This window comes from Salvelinus namaycush, chromosome 10, assembly GCF_016432855.1.
Source record: "Salvelinus namaycush isolate Seneca chromosome 10, SaNama_1.0, whole genome shotgun sequence".
Classification (NCBI taxonomy): domain Eukaryota; kingdom Metazoa; phylum Chordata; class Actinopteri; order Salmoniformes; family Salmonidae; genus Salvelinus; species Salvelinus namaycush.
This window is the reverse complement of record NC_052316.1, coordinates 49,009,678-49,035,334: the sequence shown is the minus strand read 5'-3', so window position 1 is coordinate 49,035,334 and position 25,657 is coordinate 49,009,678. Positions and strand designations below refer to the sequence as shown.

The following is a 25,657-nucleotide window of genomic DNA, read 5'->3' as shown; positions in this document are numbered from 1 at the left end:
ATGGCTAAAGGTTGCAGACCAGCTTACCACGAGAGGGCCAAGGTTTGAGTAGACGGCTGAATCTTTTAACCATACCACGTGGTTAAACTCTTAGACTATCGATACCGACAGAATAAGAAAAAGTCTTTGATATTAATTACTTGTCTGCAGCTAGGAGCAGAGTGGTGTGATGGGTCATATCTGGAGCATAGTGGTGTGATGGGTCATATCTGGAGTGTAGTGGTGTGATGGGTCATATCTGGAGTGTAGTGGTGTGATGGGTCATATCTGGAGTGTAGTGGTGTGATGGGTCATATCTGGAGTGTAGTGGTGTGATGGGTCATATCTGGAGTGTAGTGGTGTGATGGGTCATATCTGGAGTGTAGTGGTGTGATGGGTCATATCTGGAGCGTAGTGGTGTGATGGGTCATATCTGGAGCAGAGTGGTGTGATGGGTCATATCTGGAGTGTAGTGGTGTGATGGGTCATATCTGGAGCGTAGTGGTGTGATGGGTCATATCTGGAGTGTAGTGGTGTGATGGGTCATATCTGGAGCGTAGTGGTGTGATGGGTCATATCTGGAGCAGAGTGGTGTGATGGGTCATATCTGGAGCATAGTGGTGTGATGGGTCATATCTGGAGTGTAGTGGTGTGATGGGTCATATCTGGAGCAGAGTGGTGTGATGGGTCATATCTGGAGCAGAGTGGTGTGATGGGTCATATCTGGAGCGTAGTGGTGTGATGGGTCATATCTGGAGCAGAGTGGTGTGATGGGTCATATCTGGAGCGTAGTGGTGTGATGGGTCATATCTGGAGCATAGTGGTGTGATGGGTCATATCTGGAGCATAGTGGTGTGATGGGTCATATCTGGAGCGTAGTGGTGTGATGGGTCATATCTGGAGTGTAGTGGTCCTCTTGAAGAGTGGTGTGATGGGTCATATCTGGAGCATAGTGGTGTGATGGGTCATATCTGGAGCGTAGTGGTGTGATGGGTCATATCTGGAGCGTAGTGGTGTGATGGGTCATATCTGGAGCGTAGTGGTGTGATGGGTCATATCTGGAGCAGAGTGGTGTGATGGGTCATCTGGAGTGTAGTGGTGTGATGGGTCATATCTGGAGTGTAGTGGTGTGATGGGTCATATCTGGAGCAGAGTGGTGTGATGGGTCATCTGGAGTGTAGTGGTGTGATGGGTCATATCTGGAGTGTAGTGGTGTGATGGGTCATATCTGGAGCATAGTGGTGTGATGGGTCATATCTGGAGCAGAGTGGTGTGATGGGTCATATCTGGAGCGTAGTGGTCCTCTTGAAGAGTGGTGTGATGGGTCATATCTGGAGCGTAGTGGTCCTCTTGAAGAGTGGTGTGATGGGTCATATCTGGAGCAGAGTGGTGTGATGGGTCATATCTGGAGCAGAGTGGTGTGATGGGTCATATCTGGAGTGTAGTGGTGTGATGGGTCATATCTGGAGCGTAGTGGTGTGATGGGTCATATCTGGAGTGTAGTGGTGTGATGGGTCATATCTGGAGCAGAGTGGTGTGATGGGTCATATCTGGAGCAGAGTGGTGTGATGGGTCATATCTGGAGCGTAGTGGTGTGATGGGTCATATCTGGAGCGTAGTGGTGTGATGGGTCATATCTGGAGCAGAGTGGTGTGATGGGTCATATCTGGAGCATAGTGGTCCTCTTGAAGAGTGGTGTGATGGGTCATATCTGGAGCGTAGTGGTGTGATGGGTCATATCTGGAGCAGAGTGGTGTGATGGGTCATATCTGGAGCAGAGTGGTGTGATGGGTCATATCTGGAGCGTAGTGGTGTGATGGGTCATATCTGGAGTGTAGTGGTGTGATGGGTCATATCTGGAGCGTAGTGGTGTGATGGGTCATATCTGGAGCATAGTGGTGTGATGGGTCATATCTGGAGCAGAGTGGTGTGATGGGTCATATCTGGAGCATAGTGGTGTGATGGGTCATATCTGGAGCGTAGTGGTGTGATGGGTCATATCTGGAGTGTAGTGGTGTGATGGGTCATATCTGGAGCGTAGTGGTGTGATGGGTCATATCTGGAGTGTAGTGGTGTGATGGGTCATATCTGGAGCAGAGTGGTGTGATGGGTCATATCTGGAGCGTAGTGGTGTGATGGGTCATATCTGGAGCAGAGTGGTGTGATGGGTCATATCTGGAGCGTAGTGGTGTGATGGGTCATATCTGGAGCATAGTGGTGTGATGGGTCATATCTGGAGCGTAGTGGTGTGATGGGTCATATCTGGAGCGTAGTGGTGTGATGGGTCATATCTGGAGCATAGTGGTGTGATGGGTCATATCTGGAGCGTAGTGGTGTGATGGGTCATATCTGGAGCGTAGTGGTGTGATGGGTCATATCTGGAGTGTAGTGGTGTGATGGGTCATATCTGGAGCAGAGTGGTGTGATGGGTCATATCTGGAGCGTAGTGGTGTGATGGGTCATATCTGGAGCAGAGTGGTGTTATGGGTCATATCTGGAGCGTAGTGGTGTGATGGGTCATATCTGGAGCAGAGTGGTGTGATGGGTCATATCTGGAGCGTAGTGGTGTGATGGGTCATATCTGGAGCATAGTGGTGTGATGGGTCATATCTGGAGCGTAGTGGTGTGATGGGTCATATCTGGAGCGTAGTGGTGTGATGGGTCATATCTGGAGCATAGTGGTGTGATGGGTCATATCTGGAGCGTAGTGGTGTGATGGGTCATATCTGGAGCGTAGTGGTGTGATGGGTCATATCTGGAGTGTAGTGGTGTGATGGGTCATATCTGGAGCAGAGTGGTGTGATGGGTCATATCTGGAGCGTAGTGGTGTGATGGGTCAGATCTGGAGCGTAGTGGTGTGATGGGTCAGATCTGGAGCGTAGTGGTGTGATGGGTCATATCTGGAGCATAGTGGTGTGATGGGTCAGATCTGGAGTGTAGTGGTGTGATGGGTCAGATCTGGTGCGTAGTGGTCCTCATGAGAGCCATTTTCATCATAGCGCTTGATGTTGTTTTGTGACGCACTTGAAGGCATTTTCTAGATTGACTGACCTTCATGTCTTAAAGTAATGATGGACTGTCGTTTCTCTTTGCTTATTTGAGCTGTTCTTGCCATAATATGGACTTGGTCTTTTACCAAATAGGGGTATCTTCTGTATACCAATCCTACCTTGTCACAACACAACTGATTGGCTCAAACGCATTAAGAAAGAAAAAAAATACACAAATTAACTTTTAACAAGGCACACCTGTGACTACATCATGAAGCTGGTTGAGAGAATGCCACGTGTGCAAAGCTGTCATCAAGACAAAGGCTGGCTACTTTGAAGAATCTCAAATATAAAATACATTTTGATTTACTTAACACTTTTTTGATTACTACATGATGTGTTATTTCATAGTTTTGATGTCTTCACTATTATTCTACAATGTAGAAAATGGTATAATCTTTTTTTTTTTTTTTAACACTGGAATGAGTAGGTGTGTCCTAACTTTTGACTGGTACTGTATGTTTGTCCCATAAAATATTAGGCTTTGGTCCCCAGATCCTCAAAAAGTTCTACAGCTGCACCATCAAGAGCATCCTGACCGGTTGCCTGGTATGGCAACTGCTCTGCATCTGACCGTAAGGCGCTACAGAGGGTGGTGCGTATGGCCCAGTACATCACTGGGGCCAAGCTTCCTGCCATCCAGGACCTATATACCAGGCGGTGTCGGAGGAAAGCCCATCAAATTGTCAGAGACTGTTTTCTCTGCTACCGCACTGCAAGCGGTACCGGAGCGGCAAGTCTAGGACCAAAAGGCTCCTTAACAGCTTCTACCGCCAAACCATAAGACTCCTGAACAACCGGAGCGGCAAGTCTAGGACCGAAAGGCTCCTTAACAGCTTCTACCGCCAAACCATAAGACTCCTGAACAACCGGAGCGGCAAGTCTAGGACCGAAAGGCTCCTTAACAGCTTCTACCCCCAAACCATAAGACTCCTGAACAACCGGAGCGGCAAGTCTAGGACCAAAAGGCTCCTTAACAGCTTCTACCGCCAAACCATAAGACTCCTGAACAATTAATAAAATGGCCACCGGACTATTTACATTGCTCCCCCCCCCATTTGTTTTGTACACTGCTGCTACTCACTGTTTATTATCCATGCATAGTCACTTCACCCCTACCTACATGTACAGATTACCTCAACTAACCTGTATCCCTGCACACTGACTCGGTACCGGTGCCCCCTGTATATAGCCTCGTTATTCTTATTGTGTTACTTTTTAGTATTATTTTTTACTTTAGTCTATTTGGTAAATATTTTCTTAACTCTTCTTGAACTGCACTGTTGGTTAAGGGCTTGTAAGTAAGCATTTCACGGTACGGTCTACACTTGTTGTATTTGGCGCGTGTGACAAATAAAGTTTGTTTTGATTTGATTAAATGATTAATACAAACAGGGTAACTGTATTAGACTGATTGCCTTAAAATAACTTCTCAAACATACTTCATAATTCCAGTTTAATACTCTGGGGAATGAAGAGCTGTTTAATACTCTGGGGAATGAAGAGCTGTTTAATATCAAGTTTATTTTATATAGCCCTTCGTACATCAGCTAATATCTCGAAGTGCTGTACAGAAACCCAGCCTAAAACCCCAAACAGCAAGCAATGCAGGTGTAGAAGCACGGTGGCTAGGAAAAACTCCCTAGAAAGGCCAAAACCTAGGAAGAAACCTAGAGAGGAACCAGGCTATAATACTCTGGGGAATGAAGAGCAGTTTAATACTCTGGGGAATGAAGAGCTGTTTAATACTCTGGAGGATGAAGAGCTGTTTAATACAGTGGGGAATGAAGAGCTGTTTAATACTCTGGGGAATGAAGAGCTGTTTAATACTGTGGGGAATGAAGAGCTGTTTAATACTCTGGGGAATGAAGAGCTGTTTAATACTGTGGGGAATGAAGAGCTGTTTAATACTCTGGGGAATGAAGAGCTGTTTAATACTGTGGGGAATGAAGAGCTGTTTAATACTCTGGGAAATGAAGAGCTGTTTAATACTCTTGGGGAATGAAGAGCTGTTTAATAATCTGGGAAATGAAGAGCGGTTTAATACTCTGGGGAATGAATAGCTGTTTAATACTCTGGGAAATTAAGAGCTGTTTAATACTCTGGGGAATGAAGAGCTGTTTAATACTCTGGGGAATGAAGAGCTGTTTAATACTCTGGGGGAATGAAGAGCTGTTTAATACTCTGGGGAATGAAGAGCTGTTTAATACTCTGGGGAATGAAGAGCTGTTTAATACTCTGGGGAATGAAGAGCTGTTTAATACTCTGGGGGAATGAAGAGCTGTTTAATACTCTGGGGAATGAAGAGCTGTTTAATACTCTGGGGAATGAAGAGCTGTTTAATACTCCGGGGAATGAAGAGCTGTTTAATACTCTGGGGAATGAAGAGCTGTTTAATACTCTGGGGGAATGAAGAGCTGTTTAATACAGTGGGGAATGAAGAGCTGTTTAATACTCTGGGGGAATGAAGAGCTGTGTTCAACTTGTGAGATTTACTGAATGTATGAGCATAGTAGCCTTTAAATAGAGGCAGTTAATGCTTTATACTACTATACCCTACCATCAGGACATTAAAAACTGTAATATCTTATTGTTAAGAGAATTTTGTTCTCAAGGTTCATAACCCAATTTAGTTATATTACACAGTCTGCGAACCAGAATTTGTAAGATCCTGGTCGAATGAAACAGACGGAGGCCCAGCTAAAATAGTCAAAAAAGGTTTATTCTCACGCCCACACATTCACACAACCATACACACACACACACACACACACACACACACACACACACACACACACACACACACACACACACACACAGCCGCACACACATGTCCTGCTACCCAGCTGACAGAGATCAGTGACCTTGTCCTTGAGACTTACTCTCTGTTCTCTCCCAAATCTCTAGTCAGGTCGGCACCGAGCTCAGACAGTCTGTGTTTAAAATTGTAACGGCAGCCTTCCTCCTCTTCGTCTGGAGAGGAGGTGTAGCAGGGATCGGACCAAGACGCAGCGTTTTCCGTGTTCAACATGATTTAATCAACAAGACGAAAACTGTGAACACTTACAACGATACAAAATAACAAATGTGGCAAACCGATACAGCCCTATCTGAGCACAAGAAAACACAGAGACAGGAAACAACCACCCACAATCCCCAACACAAAACAAGCCACCTATATATGATTCCCAATCAGAGACAACACAAAACACCTGCCTCTGATTGAGAACCATATTAGGCCAAACATAGAAACAGACAAACTAGACACACAACATAGAATGCCCACCCAGCTCACGTCCTGACCAACACTAAAACAAGCACAACACACAAGAACTATGGTCAGAACGTGACAAAAATACCATAAAGACATATTGTCTATACCCTAATTCTGACTAGGACTACACATGTATTGATTATGATTTTATACATTCTAATCAATTCCATACAATTATATGTTTCAGGGCGGAATATTCAAATCATTCAATTAACAGATAATTCTCAACTAACACTTATGTTTCACCGAGTCGTGGCTGAACGACGACATGAATAACATACAGCTGGCGGGTGATACACTGTACCAGCAGGATAGAACAGACACCTCTGGTAAGACAAGGGGTGGCAGGTTATACACTGTATCAGCAGGATAGAACAGACACCTCTGGTAAGACAAGGGGTGGCGGGTTATACACTGTATCAGCAGGATAGAACAGACACCTCTGGTAAGACAAGGGGTGGCAGGTTATACACTGTATCAGCAGGATAGACCAGCAGCCTCTGGTAAGATAAGGGGTGGCAGGTTATACACTGTATCGGCAGGATAGACCAGCAGCCTCTGGTAAGACAAGGGGTGGCAGGTTATACACTGTATCGGCAGGATAGACCAGCAGCCTCTGGTAAGATAAGGGGTGGCAGGTTATACACTGTATCAGCAGGATAGAACAGCAGCCTCTGGTAAGACAAGGGGTGGCAGGTTATACACTGTATCGGCAGGATAGAACAGCAGCCTCTGGTAAGACAAGGGGTGGCAGGTTATACACTGTATCAGCAGGATAGAACAGCAGCCTCTGGTAAGACAAGGGGTGGCAGGTTATACACTGTATCAGCAGGATAGAACAGCAGCCTCTGGTAAGACAAGGGGTGGCAGGTTATACACTGTATCAGCAGGATAGAACAGACACCTCTGGTAAGACAAGGGGTGGCAGGTTATACACTGTATCAGCAGGATAGACCAGACACCTCTGGTAAGATAAGGGGTGGCAGGTTATACACTGTATCAGCAGGATAGAACAGCAGCCTCTGGTAAGACAAGGGGTGGCAGGTTATACACTGTATCGGCAAGATAGAACAGCAGCCTCTGGTAAGATAAGGGGTGGCAGGTTATACACTGTATCAGCAGGATAGAACAGCAGTCTCTGGTAAGACACGGGGTGGCAGGTTATACACTGTATCAGCAGGATAGACCAGTAGCCTCTGGTAAGACAAGGGGTGGCAGGTTTTACACTGTATCAGCAGGATAGAACAGCAGCCTCTGGTAAGACAAGGGGTGGCAGGTTATACACTGTATCAGCAGGATAGAACAGACACCTCTGGTAAGATAAGGGGTAGCAGGTTATACACTGTATCAGCAGGATAGAACAGCAGCCTCTGGTAAGACAAGGGGTGGCAGGTTATACACTGTATCAGCAGGATAGAACAGACACCTCTGGTAAGATAAGGGGTGGCAGGTTATACACTGTATCAGCAGGATAGAACAGCAGCCTCTGGTAAGACAAGGGGTGGCAGGTTATACACTGTATCAGCAGGATAGAACAGCAGCCTCTGGTAAGACAAGGGGTGGCAGGTTATACTCTGTATCAGCAGGACAGAACAGCAGCCTCTGGTAAGACAAGGGGTGGCAGGTTATACACTGTATCAGCAGGATAGAACAGCAGCCTCTGGTAAGACAAGGGGTGGCAGGTTATACACTGTATCAGCAGGATAGAACAGCAGCCTCTGGTAAGACAAGGGGTGGCAGGTTATACACTGTATCAGCAGGACAGCAGCCTCTGGTAAGACAAGGGGTGGCAGGTTATACACTGTATCAGCAGGATAGAACAGCAGCCTCTGGTAAGACAAGGGGTGGCAGGTTTTACACTGTATCAGCAGGATAGAACAGCAGCCTCTGGTAAGACAAGGGGTGGCAGGTTATACACTGTATCAGCAGGATAGAACAGCAGCCTCTGGTAAGACAAGGTTATACACTGTATCAGCAGGATGGAACAGGAGCCTCTGGTAAGACAAGGGGTGGCGGGTTATACACTGTATCGGCAGGATAGAACAGACACCTCTGGTAAGACAAGGGGTGGCAGGTTATACACTGTATCGGCAGGATAGAACAGCAGCCTCTGGTAAGACAAGGGGTGGCAGGTTATACACTGTATCAGCAGGATAGAACAGCAGCCTCTGGTAAGACAAGGGGTGGCAGGTTATTGTTCCGTTTTTTTGAGCGCGTTTGTTTTTGTTGTGCTCCCGGTTTGGAACTATAATAAAGTGCACTTTGTTTAATCATACTCTGCTCTCCTGCACCTGACTTCGCCTTCATACACACATTGACAGTCTCAACCTACTCCACTGCAGCCCTGTCAATGAGAATGGGGACGTGCTCGGTCCTCTTTTTCCTGTAGTCCACAATCATCTCCTTGGTCTTGATCACGTTGAGGGAGAGGTTGTTGTCCTGGCACCACACGGCCAGGTCTCTGACCTCCTCCCTATAGGCTGTCTCGTCGTTATCGGTGATCAAGCCTACCAATGTTGTGTCGTCAGCAAACTTAATAATGGTGCTGGAGGCGTGCATGGCCACGCAGTCATGGGTGAACAGGGAGTACAGGAGGGGGCTGAGCACGCACCCTTGTGGGGCCCCAGTGTTGAGGGTCAGCGAAGTGGAGGTGTTGTTTCCTACCTTCACCACCTCGGTGTGGCCCGTCAGGAAGTCCAGGACCCATTTGCACAGGGCGGGTTCGAGACCCAGGGCCTCCAGCTTGATGATGAGCTTGGGAGGGTTCTATGGTGTTGAATGCTGAGCTGTAGTCAATGAACAGCATTCTTACATAGGTATTCCTCTTGTCCAGATGGTATAGGGGCAGTGTGATGGTGATTGCATAGTTTGTGAACCTATTGGGGCGGCCAGCAAATGGAAGTGGGTCTAGGGTGACAGGTAAGGTGGAGGTTATATGATCCTTAACTAGCCTCTCAAAGCACTTCATGATGACAGAAGTGAGTGCTTCAGGGAGATAGTCATTTAGTTCAGTTACCTTGGGAACAGGAACAATGGTGGCCATCTTGAAGCATGTGGGGACAGCAGACTGGGATAGGGAGAGATTGAATATGTCTGTAAACACTCCAGCCAGCTGGTCTGCGCATGCTCTGAGGACGATGCTAGGAAATTGATAACGATGCTAGGAAATTGAAGGTAATAATACTGTCTTTTGAAATAACTTAGCATTTCGCTACACCCGCAATAACATCTGATAAATATGTGTATGTGCCCAATAAAATGTGATTTTTATTTGATTTGATTTTACCGTTAGCTAGCTAGCTAACGTTAGCAATAGCCATGCCAGTAAAAGTTAGCTTAACGTTAGTTAGCTAGCTAACGTTAGCAATAGCCATGCCAGTAAAAGTTAGCTTAACGTTAGTTAGCTAGCTAACGTTAGCAATAGCCATGCCAGTAAAAGTTAGCTTAACGTTAGTTAGCTTAGCTATCGTGTGTAAACATGTCTCCTCATGCAGCGCCTCACAAATCACGTCATGTTGTTTTCATCGTGTAGAATGACCAATGGTCTTTCATGATGTCAACATCGGCATTACGTTTTCTTATGGATTCTGATACTTTTCCAGTGAGGAACTCGGAGCTCATCATTCTACGAGTTTCCAAGTCAGAAATGTCATAGTTCCAAGTTGTCTTGAAAGCGGAATTTCTGCAATCTTAATCACTTCCATAATTCTTGACTCATTGAATATTCATGAGTACATGTTGCGGAAGTGACAGATTGGATTGGTCCACGTAGTCTTTGCATACAGATAGTCAATGTGCCATTTCTATAATGGAACCAACTATATTCGATCAGGGTTGTTCACTCTGTGATGTAACTTGTCAATGATAAGGTAACCTAACTGGGAAATGGTCAGGTAGCCTAACTTGTCAATGATAAGGTAACCTAACTGGGAAATGGTCAGGTGACCTAACTGGGAAATGGTCAGGTAGCCTAACTGGGAAATGGTCAGGTAGCCTAACTGGGAAATGGTCAGGTAGCCTAACTGGGAAATGGTCAGGTAGCCTAACTGGGAAATGGTCAGGTGACCTAACTGGGAAATGGTCAGGTAGCCTAACTGGGAAATGGTCAGGTAGCCTAACTGGGAAATGGTCAGGTAGCCTAACTGGGAAATGGTCAGGTAGCCTAACTGGGAAATGGTCAGGTGACCTAACTGGGAAATGGTCAGGTAGCCTAACTGGGAAATGGTCAGGTAGCCTAACTGGGAAATGGTCAGGTAGCCTAACTGGGAAATGGTCAGGTGACCTAACTGGGAAATGGTCAGGTAGGCTAACTGGGAAATGGTCAGGTAGCCTACCTGGGAAATGGTCAGTTAGCCTACCTGGGAAATGGTCAGGTGACCTAACTGGGAAATGGTCAGGTAGCCTAACTGGGAAATGGTCAGGTAGCCTACCTGGGAAATGGTCAGGTAGCCTAACTGGGAAATGGTCAGGTAGCCTAACTGGGAAATGGTCAGGTAGCCTAACTGGGAAATGGTCAGGTGACCTAACTGGGAAATGGTCAGGTAGCCTAACTGGGAAATGGTCAGGTGACCTAACTGGGAGGACTCTGATTTGACAATTGAATCACTAACATTAGCAGTTGTAAACTTGAGGTATATTGAGTTCCTAGGTACATTGACGTATGAGTCTTGTTTTGCTTACTAAAGGTACTTGGGTTGGTGACAAGTGTTCAGCTGGTCAGGAACTGCTGTGTGTGGTGGTCAATGTAACAGACAGTAGGAACAACTCATCCAGCGTCACCATGGGCCAGGACAGAGGGAAGTATGATTTCTACATCGGCCTACATCAGCTCCAGCATCTTCATAGGAGGAAGCTTCATCCTCAAGAAGAAAGGACTACTCCGCCTGGCCAGGAAGGGACAGTGCAGAGCAGGTAGTGTTTTTGTGTTCAGTCTAGGAATGTTAACCATTAAATCGGTTAGATGGTAAAAAATACATTAATTTGCAGCGTGTGTATTCTCGATAGTCATGTATCTCACTTATCACGCGCACAGCATACAGAGCCTAGTTTGATGAGCAGAATAGCCTATCACCTGTCAGACAACACGAGAGCAGCTCCTCATAAAGCTGCTACTGGAGTGAAATGTGCATGTAATTATTAAAGCACGCCTCCCATTCAGAAAACCAGTCAGTATAATGACCACCGTTTACACGCCTCCCATTCAGAAAACCAGTCGGTATAATGACCACCGTTTACGTCATGCAGCGTGTCTCCTTCACATTGAGCTGATCAAGGCTGTTGATTGTGCCGGGAAACTGGAATACGTTGTCGTACACGTCGATCCAGAGCATCCCAAACATGCTCAATGGGTGACATGTCTGGTGAGTATGCAGGCCATGGAAGAACTAGGACATTTTCATCTTACAGGAATTGTGTACAGATCCTTGCGACATGGGGCCGTGCATTATCATGCTGAAACATGAGGTGATGGCGGCGGATGAATGGCTCGACAATGGGCCTCGGGATCCTGCCACGGTATCTCTGTGCATTCAAATTGCCATCGATAAAATGCAATTGTGTTCCTGGTTTGTAGCTTATGCCTGCACCATACCATAACCCCACCACCACCATGGGGCACTCTGTTCACAACATTGACATAAGCAAACCTCTCACCCAAACAACGCCACACACACTGTCTGCCATCTGCCCGGTACAGTTGAAACCGGGATTAATCTGTGAAGAGCACCGTTCTCCAGCGTACCAGTGGCCATCGAAGGTGAGCATTTGTCCACTGATGCCGAACTGCAGTCAGGTCAAAACCCTGGTGAGGACGATGAGCACGCAGATGAGCTTCCCTGAGACGATTTCTGATAGTTTGTGCAGAAATTCTTAAATTGTGCAAACCCACAGTTTCATCAGCTGTCCGGGTGGCTGGTCTCAGACGATCCTGCAGATGAAAAAAACTGATGTGGAGGTAGTGGGTTGGCATGGTTACACGTGGTCTGCGGTTGTGAGACCGGTTGGACGTACTGCCAAATTCTCCAAAACGATGTTGGAGGCTTACGGTAGAAAAAATAAACATATAATTCTCTGCCAACAGCTTTGGTGGATATTCCTGCAGTCAGTATGCCAATTGCCCACTCCCTCAAAACTTGAGACATTTGTGGAATTGTGTTGTGTGACAAAACTGCACATTTTGGAGTGGCCTTTTATTGCCCCCCCAGCACAAGGTGCACCTGTGTAATGATCATGCTGTTTAATCAGCTTCTTATTATGCCACAACTGTCAGGTGGATGGATGATCTTGGAAAAGAAGAAATGCTCACTAACAGGGATGTATTAACAAATTTGTGCACCAAATTTTGAGAAAAGCTTTTTTTGTGCACATGGAACATTTCTGGGATTTTTTAATTTCAGCTCATGAAACATGGGACCAACACTTTACATGTTGCGTTTATATTTTTGTTCAGTATAATATGACTAGGGTTGGGGCTTTTGTCTTCTGGACAATGAAAGAAAGATGATATGACAACCAATAGAACAGGAGAGAAATTCTGGTTAATGACATGAGGAAATCTTTGTAAAATGACTGCCTCCACATTGCTATGGCTAAGATGCTTTGAAGGAAGGTAAAGTGGTGGGTGACGGGCTGATAACCTTCTGTTGACTATAGCCTATGCATTCCAATGGTGAACGGGAGGCGCGCTTTAAATGCTGGCTTCAATGGCATATGAGTAAATCTTAATGAACATAATTGTCTCCGTGTTTCTATGGTCGAATGATGAATAAGATACTAAATGAAAATATACACCCCAATTTAATTACACTAACTTTAGAAAATTAACCTATCGACCGATAAGCATAACGATCAAATGTTTATACATAAATTAATAAAAATATATTTTTTTGCAATGGGATTGTTTTTTGTCCTAATCAATTTGTGCGTCAACATTTATCTGCTTTTTGTCTTTTTTAATCGGCCAAAAGCGGGCAATTACCGGTTAACGGAAACCCTGTACAGTACGCACTGTAGCGCTGTATGGCACTTAGATATACTGTCACATGTACTGTAGCGCTGTGTGGCATATCATTAGGTTGAATTTGTACATTTGAGGCAGGGCTTGAGAGAGAGAGAGAGAGACAGAGAGAGAGACAGAGAGAGAGACAGAGAGACAGAGACAGAGAGACAGAGAGAGAGAGAGACAGAGAGAGAGACAGAGAGAGAGACAGAGAGAGAGAGAGAGAGAGAGAGACAGAGAGAGAGACAGAGAGACAGACAGAGAGACAGAGACAGAGAGACAGAGAGACAGAGAGAGAGAGACGTTCATATTTAAGCACCAGCTGTCAGAGCAGCTCACAGATCACTGCACCTGTACATAGCCCATCTGTAAATTGCCCATCCAACTACCTCATCCCCATACTGTTATTTATTTGATTTCTTTTGCTCCTTTGCACCCCAGTATCTCTACTTGCACATTCATCTTCTGGACATCTATCACTCCAGTGTCTAATTGCTATATTGTAATTATTTCGCCACTATGGCCTATTTATTGCCTTACCTCCCTTATCCTACCTCATTTGCACACTGTATATATTGTGTTATTGACTGTTTGTTTATTCCATGTGTAACTCTGTGTTGTTGTTTGTGTCGAACTGCTTTGCTTTATCTTGGCCAGGTCGCAGTTGTAAATGAGATCTTGTTCTCAACTGGCCTACCTGGTTAAGTACAGGTGAAATAAAAATAAATATTATTTTTTTTCTGGATCAAAAGGGGCTTAGGTCGGCAAGCCTGAGTTTTAGAGAACTTTTTCAAAAATGTATCCATGGAGCTGAAAGAAACTTTTGCAGTTTTAAAGCAAATTTCCTGCAATTCTACATGTTGCCACGGAGCTGAGAGAACATGTTGCCACGGAGCTGAGAGAACATGTGGTTTTAAAACCCATTTTGCCACGGAGCTGAGAGAACATGTTGTGGTTTTAAAACACATTTTCTGTTTAAACAGCCACTGAGTGTCTACAAATCAACAGGTTTATTTAGGTAAAATATCCTTATTCAGCCCCTGTGGAGATCCCAGGTCTTTGTCTGGTCAATATGATACTTGAAAGGAAGACTTATGAAAATCACCATTTATCTTTTTTTTGTATTGTTTGCATAAAAAAAAATGCTCTCAAGAACAAGCAGAGATTTGTTATATATTTATTGAATTAAAAATGATTCAAAAAGGCACAGTGAATAAAATGGGTATAAGGCAGAACTTGGTTACTTTGCAGATTTCCTTTAAGCTGCTAATGTTTAACAATCCATACGAATCATCCTACTTCTCATTGACTACAGGCTACCAATTACATCCCACCACCGCAAACCCCTTAAATAATCATTTGATCTAGTTTTCAATGCTCCATAAAACACAGAAGAGTTTAGAATGAAAACGGCTATTAAGATCATAAGGCACAATTGTGTACAAACAGTATGTCAGGAAAGTTAGACCTCAAGCCTTGTTCCCACTGGCAGTTTGAAGTGATCCAATCTGTTTCCTGCCGTCTGAACAGACAAAAAGCACACAGAAGCAGATATTTCAAGCCACATTTGTAGGGGACTTGCCTGAACAGTCAAATCTGATTTATTTCCCCAACATATCTTATTGCTTGCTACTCTGCCAGTTTGACAAGAACATGTGGTAGCTAACTAGCTTGTTATTTAGAAACAAATGAGTGAAAGAGCTAGAAAGCCAAACGGCTAGCTCGTTGACTGCTGTGGCTAGCAAGAGAGGACTCGTTTTGGAAGTTGGATCATCTTATCCTTTGAGGCACGGGTGTCAAACTCACCACCAATCAGCACACACCTGTTGTTACTATGACAACTAGCGTAGCCATGTCAGCAAATGACTGTTGTCTGAACACACATCTGATTTGAGCAGTAAGGCATTAAGTGTGAACAAGGCTTTAGTCTCATGGTCCACTGCTGCTTTAAAACCTAAAGGTGGAAGAAGCAGACGAAGGAATATTGTGTGTCTAGTCTGATGGGTTACGTTCCAAATGGCACCCTATTCCCTATGTAGTGCCGTTTATATAAAGTAGTGTCCTATATAGGGCATAGGGTGCCATTTCGGACACATCATTTGTGTCTAGTCTGACATAGGATGATGGTACTATAGGAAACGTCCATGTTATTGGACAGTGCACCGGTCAATCTCAGTTGCTGGCCAGGGATTGGTGGATAGGAGGCTGGAAGCAGCGAACATGCTCCACTGGCATGTTCTCTCCATCACCTGACTTCAGGTACTTGTTCAGGATGGCAAAGATCTCGTCGTTGAGGACCTGGAACTTGCGGATTCTGTCCACCATCTTTTTAAGAGGCTGAGGAGGGAAAGTGATGAAGATCATTGATCTGATCTGGAAGATAGAGGTGGATACCAAAACGACCCAAGCATGACACCCCCTTGAGAGTCTAAAATGTGTCCATGGTCATATTGACTAGGAAGCAAAAGTAAAGGGACTGACCAGAACTTATCCAATGAGAAATGTTAGTTCTCATTGCAAAACGATTTTGCTACGGTTTGCACTAATGAACATGTTTGGGGTCTGTGACAGTTCTAGTGTTGCTGACCCCTGACCCCTGACCCTCCACTCACCACACTCTTGATGATCTCATCCTTTCCATCGTGTTTCTGCACCTTCAGCAGGTGATAGCTGAAGTCCAGGATGTCAAAGCGTCTCTGTTGACCCAGTAGGGAGATGATCATACACCCAGCCCAGTGGAGACCGTCCCCGAAACACTGCCTGGAAAATACAACACAGGTTATATACCCAGCCCAGTGGAGACCGTCCCCGAAACACTGCCTGGAAAATACAACACAGGTTATATACCCAGCCCAGTGGAGACCGTCCCCGAAACACTGCCTGGAAAATACAACACAGGTTATATACCCAGCCCAGTGGAGACCGTCCCCAAAACACTGCCTGGAAAATACAACACAGGTTATATACCCAGCCCAGTGGAGACCGTCCCCGAAACACTACCTGGAAAATACAACACAGGTTATATACCCAGCCCAGTGGAGACCGTCCCCGAAACACTGCCTGGAAAATACAACACAGGTTATATACCCAGCCCAGTGGAGACCGTCCCCGAAACACTACCTGGAAAATACAACACAGGTTATATACCCAGCCCAGTGGAGACCGTCCCCGAAACACTGCCTGGAAAATACAACACAGGTTATATACCCAGCCCAGTGGAGACCGTCCCCGAAACACTACCTGGAAAATACAACAGGTTATATACCCAGCCCAGTGGAGACCGTCCCCGAAACACTGCCTGGAAAATACAACACAGGTTATATACCCAGCCCAGTGGAGACCGTCCCCGAAACACTGCCTGGAAAATACAACACAGGTTATATACCCAGCCCAGTGGAGACCGTCCCCGAAACACTACCTGGAAAATACAACACAGGTTATATACCCAGCCCAGTGGAGACCGTCCCCGAAACACTGCCTGGAAAATACAACACAGGTTATATACCCAGCCCAGTGGAGACCGTCCCCGAAACACTACCTGGAAAATACAACACAGGTTATATACCCAGCCCAGTGAAGACCGTCCCCGAAACACTGCCTGGAAAATACAACAGGTTATACACCCAGCCCAGTGAAGACCGTCCCCGAAACACTACCTGGAAAATACAACACAGGTTATATACCCAGCCCAGTGAAGACCGTCCCCGAAACACTACCTGGAAAATACAACACAGGTTATATACCCAGCCCAGTGGAGACCGTCCCCGAAACACTGCCTGGAAAATACAACACAGGTTATATACCCAGCCCAGTGGAGACCGTCCCTGAAACACTGCCTGGAAAATACAACACAGGTTATATACCCAGCCCAGTGGAGACCGTCCCCGAAACACTGCCTGGAAAATACAACACAGGTTATATACCCAGCCCAGTGGAGACCGTCCCCGAAACACTACCTGGAAAATACAACACAGGTTATATACCCAGCCCAGTGAAGACCGTCCCCGAAACACTACCTGGAAAATACAACACAGGTTATATACCCAGCCCAGTGGAGACCGTCCCCGAAACACTGCCTGGAAAATACAACACAGGTTATATACCCAGCCCAGTGGAGACCGTCCCCGAAACACTGCCTGGAAAATACAACACAGGTTATATACCCAGCCCAGTGGAGGCCGTCCCCGAAACACTGCCTGGAAAATACAACACAACACAGGTTATATACCCAGCCCAGTGGAGACCGTCCCCGAAACACTGCCTGGAAAATACAACACAGGTTATATACCCAGCCCAGTGGAGACCGTCCCCGAAACACTACCTGGAAAATACAACACAGGTTATATACCCAGCCCAGTGAAGACCGTCCCCGAAACACTGCCTGGAAAATACAACACAGGTTATATACCCAGCCCAGTGGAGACCGTCCCCAAAACACTGCCTGGAAAATACAACACAGGTTATATACCCAGCCCAGTGGAGACCGTCCCCGAAACACTGCCTGGAAAATACAACACAGGTTATATACCCAGCCCAGTGGAGACCGTCCCCGAAACACTGCCTGGAAAATACAACACAGGTTATATACCCAGCCCAGTGGAGACCGTCCCCGAAACACTGCCTGGAAAATACAACACAGGTTATATACCCAGCCCAGTGGAGACCGTCCTGGAAAATACAACACAGGTTATATACCCAGCCCAGTGGAGACCGTCCCCGAAACACTGCCTGGAAAATACAACACAGGTTATATACCCAGCCCAGTGGAGACCGTCCTGGAAAATACAACACAGGTTATATACCCAGCCCAGTGGAGACCGTCCCCGAAACACTGCCTGGAAAATACAACACAGGTTATATACCCAGCCCAGTGGAGACCGTCCCTGAAACACTACCTGGAAAATACAACACAGGTTATACACCCAGCCCAGTGGAGACCGTACAGAGCAGTGTAAACCCCTCAGATCACATCACCCCCCTCTATACAGAGCAGTGTAAACCCCTCAGAGATCACCCCCCTCTATACAGAGCAGTGTAAACCCCTCAGAGATCAACCCCCTCTATACAGAGCAGTGTAAACCCCTCAGAGATCACCCCCCTCTATACAGAGCAGTGTAAACCCCTCAGAGATTACCCCCCTCTATACAGAGCAGTGTAAACCCCTCAGAGATCACCCCCCTCTATACAGAGCAGTGTAAACCCCTCAGAGATCACCCCCCTCTATACAGAGCAGTGTAAACCCCTCAGAGATCACCCCCCCTCCATACAGAGCAGTGTAAACCCCCTCTATACAGAGCAGTGTAAACCTCTCAGATCACCCCCCCCCCTCTATACAGAGCAGTGTAAACCCCTCAGAGATCCCCCCCTCTATACAGAGCAGTGTAAACCCCTCAGAGATCACCCCCCTCTATACAGAGCAGTGTAAACCCCTCAGAGATCACCCCCCTCTATACAGAGCAGTGTAAACCCCTCAGAGATCCCCCCCTCTATACAGAGCAGTGTAAACCCCTCAGAGATCACCCCCCTCTATACAGAGCAGTGTAAACCCCTCAGAGATCACCCCCTCTATACAGAGCAGTGTAAACCCCTCAGAGATCACCCCCCTCTATACAGAGCAGTGTAAACCCCTCAGAGATCACCCCCCTCTATACAGAGCAGTGTAAACCCCTCAGAGATCACCCCCCTCCATACAGAGCAGTGTAAACCCCTCAGAGATCACCCCCCTCTATACAGAGCAGTGTAAACCCCTCAGAGATCACCCCCCTCTATACAGAGCAGTGTAAACCCCTCAGAGATCACCCCCCCCTCCATACAGAGCAGTGTAAACCCCCTCTATACAGAGCAGTGTAAACCTCTCAGATCACCCCCCTCTATACAGAGCAGTGTAAACCCCTCAGAGATCACCCCCCCTCCATACAGAGCAGTGTAAACCCCCTCTATACAGAGCAGTGTAAACCCCCTCTATACAGAGCAGTGTAAACCCCCTCTATACAGAGCAGTGTAAACCCCCTCTATACAGAGCAGCGTAAACCCCTCAGAGATCCTTCTAGACCGATGATGTGTCACTACTCACTCCCCTCTATACAGAGCAGCGTAAACCCCTCAGAGATCCTTCTAGACCGATGACGTGTCACTACTCACTCCACGGTGAACTCGTGAGCTCCGACAGGGATACAGTAAACAAACTGCATGGCGCTCCACAGCCGGTGGAACTCCACACACTCGTCCACGTGCATCACGCCGTTGCTGGGCAACGGGCCGCGCCAGATGGGGTCGTCCAGGAAACCGCGGACGCGAGTCAGGATGACCTCGAACATGGACAGGCCACAGCACAGACGCTCTTTGGTCAGCAGGTCACCTTCACGAGCTATGGCTATTTGCTACAGGGGGGAGAGAGGGAGGAAGAGGAGGGGAGGGAAGAAGAGGGTAGAGATAGCATGAGATTCAGTGTACAGCCACAGAAGTATTGTGCAGGGCTGGTGTTAACTAAGGCAGTGTGATGGTACCTGTGGGGTTCCTAGGCGTTCTATCAGGGGAACCAGGTGCAGGGCTGTGTATTTAGCCTCCAGGCGTTTCATCTTGGCATCAAGACGCTCACCCTCTAAGAAGAGACCAGAGATCCACTCAGACAGACAGTAGTGATCCACTCAGACAGACAGTAGTGATCCACTCAGACAGACAGTAGTGATCCACTCAGACAGACAGTAGTGATCCACAGAGACAGACACTAGTCTGACACTAACACACAGCATGGAATAAATAAAGACATCATTACCTTTGACATGGACCCTGGGCAGAATGTTCTGGAATGGTGCAGCATGAAGCAGGTCACACACTTCCTCCTGAGACTGAGAGGAAACACAGATCACAGCTAGTGCCTTCAGAACATATTCACACGAAAGGACATTCTCCACTTTGTTGTGTTACAGCCTGAATTTAAAATGGATGACATTGAGATGTTGTGTCACTGGCCTCTACACACAATACTCCATAATGTCAAAGCGGAATTATGTTTAGACATTTTCACAAATTAATGAAACATTAAAAGCTGAAATGTACTTGAGTCAATAAGTATTCAACCCCTTTTATGGCATGCCGAAATAAGTTCAGTAGTACAATAATAAGTTGCATGGACGCACTCTGTATCAAATAAGTCTTTAGGAAGCCAGTATGAGGGTTAACTCTCAGGCTAGAATGAAAGGTGGCTGGTATGAGGGTTAGCTCTCAGGCTAGAATGAAACGTGGCTGGTGGAAGCCAGTATGAGGGTTAGCTCTCAGGCTAGAATGAAAGGTGGCTGGTGGAAGCCAGTATGAGGGTTAGCTCTCAGGCTAGAATGAAAGGTGGCTGGTGGAAGCCAGTATGAGGGTTAGCTCTCAGGCTAGAATGAAAGGTGGCTGGTGGAAGCCAGTATGAGGGTTAGCTCTCAGGCTAGAATGAAAGGTGGCTGGTGCAAGCCAGTATGAGGGTTAGCTCTCAGGCTAGAATGAAAGGTGGCTGGTGGAAGCCAGTATGAGGGTTAGCTCTCAGGCTAGAATGAAAGGTGGCTGGTGGAAGCCAGTATGAGGGTTAGCTCTCAGGCTAGAATGAAAGGTGGCTGGTGGAAGCCAGTATGAGGGTTAGCTCTCAGGCTAGAATGAAAGGTGGCTGGTGGAAGCCAGTATGAGGGTTAGCTCTCAGGCTAGAATGAAAGGTGGCTGGTATGAGGGTTAGCTCTCAGGCTAGAATGAAACGTGGCTGGTGGAAGCCAGTATGAGGGTTAGCTCTCAGGCTAGAATGAAAGGTGGCTGGTGGAAGCCAGTATGAGGGTTAGCTCTCAGGCTAGAATGAAAGGTGGCTGGTGGAAGCCAGTATGAGGGTTAGCTCTCAGGCTAGAATGAAAGGTGGCTGGTGGAAGCCAGTATGAGGGTTAGCTCTCAGGCTAGAATGAAAGGTGGCTGGTGGAAGCCAGTGTGAGGGTTAGCTCTCAGGCTAGAATGAAAGGTGGCTGGTGGAAGCCAGTATGAGGGTTAGCTCTCAGGCTAGAATGAAAGGTGGCTGGTGGAAGCCAGTATGAGGGTTAGCTCTCAGGCTAGAATGAAAGGTGGCTGGTGGAAGCCAGTATGAGGGTTAGCTCTCAGGCTAGAATGAAAGGTGGCTGGTATGAGGGTTAGCTCTCAGGCTAGAATGAAAGGTGGCTGGTGGAAGCCAGTATGATGGTTAGCTCTCAGGCTAGAATGAAAGGTGGCTGTTGGAAGCCAGTATGAGGGTTAGCTCTCAGGCTAGAATGAAAGGTGGCTGGTATGAGGGTTAGCTCTCAGGCTAGAATGAAAGGTGGCTGGTGGAAGCCAGTATGAGGGTTAGCTCTCAGGCTAGAATGAAAGGTGGCTGGTATGAGGGTTAGCTCTCAGGCTAGAATGAAAGGTGGCTGGTGGAAGCCAGTATGAGGGTTAGCTCTCAGGCTAGAATGAAACGTGGCTGGTGGAAGCCAGTATGAGGGTTAGCTCTCAGGCTAGAATGAAAGGTGGCTGGTGGAAGCCAGTATGAGGGTTAGCTCTCAGGCTAGAATGAAAGGTGGCTGGTATGAGGATTAGCTCTCAGGCTAGAATGAAAGGTGGCTGGTATGAGGGTTAGCTCTCAGGCTAGAATGAAAGGTGGCTGGTGGAAGCCAGTATGAGGGTTAGCTCTCAGGCTAGAATGAAAGGTGGCTGGTGGAAGCCAGTATGAGGGTTAGCTCTCAGGCTAGAATGAAAGGTGGCCGGTGGAAGCCAGTATGAGGGTTAGCTCTCAGGCTAGAATGAAAGGTGGCTGGTGGAAGCCAGTATGAGGGTTAGCTCTCAGGCTAGAATGAAAGGTGGCTGGTGGAAGCCAGTATGAGGGTTAGCTCTCAGGCTAGAATGAAAGGTGGCTGGTGGAAGCCAGTATGAGGGTTAGCTCTCAGGCTAGAATGAAAGGTGGCTGGTGGAAGCCAGTATGAGGGTTAGCTCTCAGGCTAGAATGAAAGGTGGCTGGTGGAAGCCAGTATGAGGGTTAGCTCTCAGGCTAGAATGAAAGGTGGCTGGTGGAAGCCAGTATGAGGGTTAGCTCTCAGGCTAGAATGAAAGGTGGCCGGTGGAAGCCAGTATGAGGGTTAGCTCTCAGGCTAGAATGAAAGGTGGCTGGTGGAAGCCAGTATGAGGGTTAGCTCTCAGGCTAGAATGAAAGGTAGCTGGTGGAAGCCAGTATGAGGGTTAGCTCTCAGGCTAGAATGAAAGGTGGCTGGTGGAAGCCAGTATGAGGGTTAGCTCTCAGGCTAGAATGAAAGGTGGCTGGTGGAAGCCAGTATGAGGGTTAGCTCTCAGGCTAGAATGAAACGTGGCTGGTGGAAGCCAGTATGAGGGTTAGCTCTCAGGCTAGAATGAAAGGTGGCTGGTGGAAGCCAGTATGAGGGTTAGCTCTCAGGCTAGAATGAAAGGTGGCTGGTATGAGGATTAGCTCTCAGGCTAGAATGAAAGGTGGCTGGTATGAGGGTTAGCTCTCAGGCTAGAATGAAAGGTGGCTGGTGGAAGCCAGTATGAGGGTTAGCTCTCAGGCTAGAATGAAAGGTGGCTGGTGGAAGCCAGTATGAGGGTTAGCTCTCAGGCTAGAATGAAAGGTGGCCGGTGGAAGCCAGTATGAGGGTTAGCTCTCAGGCTAGAATGAAAGGTGGCTGGTGGAAGCCAGTATGAGGGTTAGCTCTCAGGCTAGAATGAAAGGTGGCTGGTGGAAGCCAGTATGAGGGTTAGCTCTCAGGCTAGAATGAAAGGTGGCTGGTGGAAGCCAGTATGAGGGTTAGCTCTCAGGCTAGAATGAAAGGTGGCTGGTGGAAGCCAGTATGAGGGTTAGCTCTCAGGCTAGAATGAAAGGTGGCTGGTGGAAGCCAGTATGAGGGTTAGCTCTCAGGCTAGAATGAAAGGTGGCTGGTGGAAGCCAGTATGAGGGTTAGCTCTCAGGCTAGAATGAAAGGTGGCCGGTGGAAGCCAGTATGAGGGTTAGCTCTCAGGCTAGAATGAAAGGTGGCTGGTGGAAGCCAGTATGAGGGTTAGCTCTCAGGCTAGAATGAAAGGTAGCTGGTGGAAGCCAGTATGAGGGTTAGCTCTCAGGCTAGAATGAAAGGTGGCTGGTGGAAGCCAGTATGAGGGTTAGCTCTCAGGCTAGAATGAAAGGTGGCTGGTGGAAGCCAGTATGAGGGTTAGCTCTCAGGCTAGAATGAAACGTGGCTGGTGGAAGCCAGTATGAGGGTTAGCTCTCAGGTTAGAATGAAAGGTGGCTGGTGGAAGCCAGTATGAGGGTTAGCTCTCAGGCTAGAATGAAAGGTGGCTGGTATGAGGGTTAGCTCTCAGGCTAGAATGAAAGGCGGACAGTATGTGGGAGAGAAAACATCTATAGAGTTCCAAAAGTACCCGCACTCAAAACCATGAAGAGGATTAACCCAAGGAGGCGGAGATGCAAAAATAATAATTCATTTAATCCATGTTTAAAAGAATATAATTCATTTAATCCATGTTTAAAAGAATTTAATTCATGTTTAAAAGAGTAGAACAAGTGAAAGGTGCTAATAAAACTATTAAGGTTAGTTTCATCAGGGCTGAACAAAAAGTGTTTAACATGATTTATTATTATTATTATTTATTAAATGACTACCTCATCTCTGTAACCCACATCTGTAAGGTGCCTCAGGTCGAGCAGTGAATTTCAAACACAGATTCAACCACAAAGACCAGGGAGGTTATCCAATGCCTCACAAAGAAGGGTCCTATAACCTTAACCTATTGGTAGATGGGTAAAAATAAAAAAAGCAGACATTGAATATTCCTTTGAGCATGGTGAAGTTATTAATTACACTTTGGATGGTGTATCAATACACCCAGTTACTACAAAGATACAGGCATCCTTCCTAACTCAGTTGCCGGAGAGGAAGGAAACCACTCAGGGATTTCACCATGAGGCCAATGGTGACTTTAAAACAGAGTTTAATGGCTGTGATAGGAGAGAACTGAGGATGGATCAACAACATTGTAGTTACTCCACAATACTACACCTAAATGACAGAGTGAAGAGAAAGAAGTCTGTACAGAATAAAAATATTCCAAAACATGCACCCTGTTTGCAACAAGGCACCAAAGTAAAAAATGTGGCAAAGCAATGATCTTTATGTCCTGAATACAAAGCGTTATGTTTGGGGTAGTACCTCTTCATATTGTCAAGCATAGTGGTGGCTGCATCATGTTATGGGTATGCTTGTCATTGTTAAGGACTGAGGAGTTTTTTAGAATAGAGCTAAGCACAGGCAAAATCCTAGAGGAAAACCTGGTTCATTCTACTTTCAAACAGACACTGGGAGATGAATTCACTCTTTCAGCGGGACATTAACCTAAATCACAAGGCCAAATACACACTGGAGTTGCTTACCGAGACAACACTGAATGTTCCTGAGTGGCCTACAGTTGTGACTTAAATTGTCTTGAAAATCTATGGCAAAACTATGGCTGTCTAGCAAGTATCAACAACCAACTTGACAGAGCTTGAAAATATTTTTCAATCCAGGTGTCCAATGCTCTTAGAGGTTTACCCAGGAAACAAAAGTGATTCTAACGTGTGAATACTTCATGTATTTCATTTTCAATAAGATTTCTAAAAACATTTTTTAAATGTAAAACGTTTATTTAACTAGGCAAGTCAGTTAAGAACAAATTCTTATTTACAATGACGGCCTACCGAGGAACAGTGGGTTAACTGCCTTGTTCAGGGGCAGCAGAACGACTGATTTTTACCTTGTCAGCCTGGGGATTCAATCCACCAACCTTTCAGTTAATAGTCCAACGCTCTAACCACTAGGCTGCCTGCTCTAACCACTAGGCTGCCTGCTCTAACCACTAGGCTGCCTGCTCTAACCACTAGGCTGCCTGCTCTAACCACTAGGCTGCCTGCTCTAACCACTAGGCTGCCTGCTCTAACCACTAGGCTGCCTGCTCTAACCACTAGGCTGCCTGCTGGTTACTAGTCCAACACTCTAACCACTAGGCTACCTGCTCTAACCACTAGGCTGCCTGCTCTAACCACTAGGCTGCCTGCTCTAACCACTAGGCTGCCTGCTCTAACCACTAGGCTGCCTGCTCTAACCACTAGGCTGCCTGCTGGTTACTAGTCCAACACTCTAACCACTAGGCTGCCTGCTCTAACCACTAGGCTGCCTGCTCTAACCACTAGGCTGCCTGCTCTAACCACTAGGCTGCCTGCTGGTTACTAGTCCAACACTCTAACCACTAGGCTACCTGCTCTAACCACTAGGCTGCCTGCTCTAACCACTAGGCTGCCTGCTCTAACCACTAGGCTGCCTGCTCTAACCACTAGGCTACCTG

At 46.7% G+C, this 25,657-nt stretch overlaps 1 protein-coding gene across 1 annotated transcript in view; it reads right to left on the bottom strand.

Moving 5' to 3' along the window:
* Positions 1-14,461: 14,461 nt before the first annotated feature.
* The window catches only part of LOC120054380 (cytoplasmic FMR1-interacting protein 1 homolog), a 38,321-nt gene continuing 27,125 nt past the window's right edge, over positions 14,462-25,657 (bottom strand). Inside the window, exons 10-14 of the mRNA XM_039001792.1 lie at positions 20,076-20,148; positions 19,807-19,901; positions 19,442-19,680; positions 15,913-16,060; positions 14,462-15,637 (exon numbers count right to left, since the gene is read on the bottom strand). Of these exons, the coding sequence (XP_038857720.1) occupies positions 15,473-15,637; positions 15,913-16,060; positions 19,442-19,680; positions 19,807-19,901; positions 20,076-20,148 (720 nt within the window). The 3' untranslated portion in view covers positions 14,462-15,472. The remainder of the gene's footprint in view (positions 15,638-15,912; positions 16,061-19,441; positions 19,681-19,806; positions 19,902-20,075; positions 20,149-25,657) is intronic.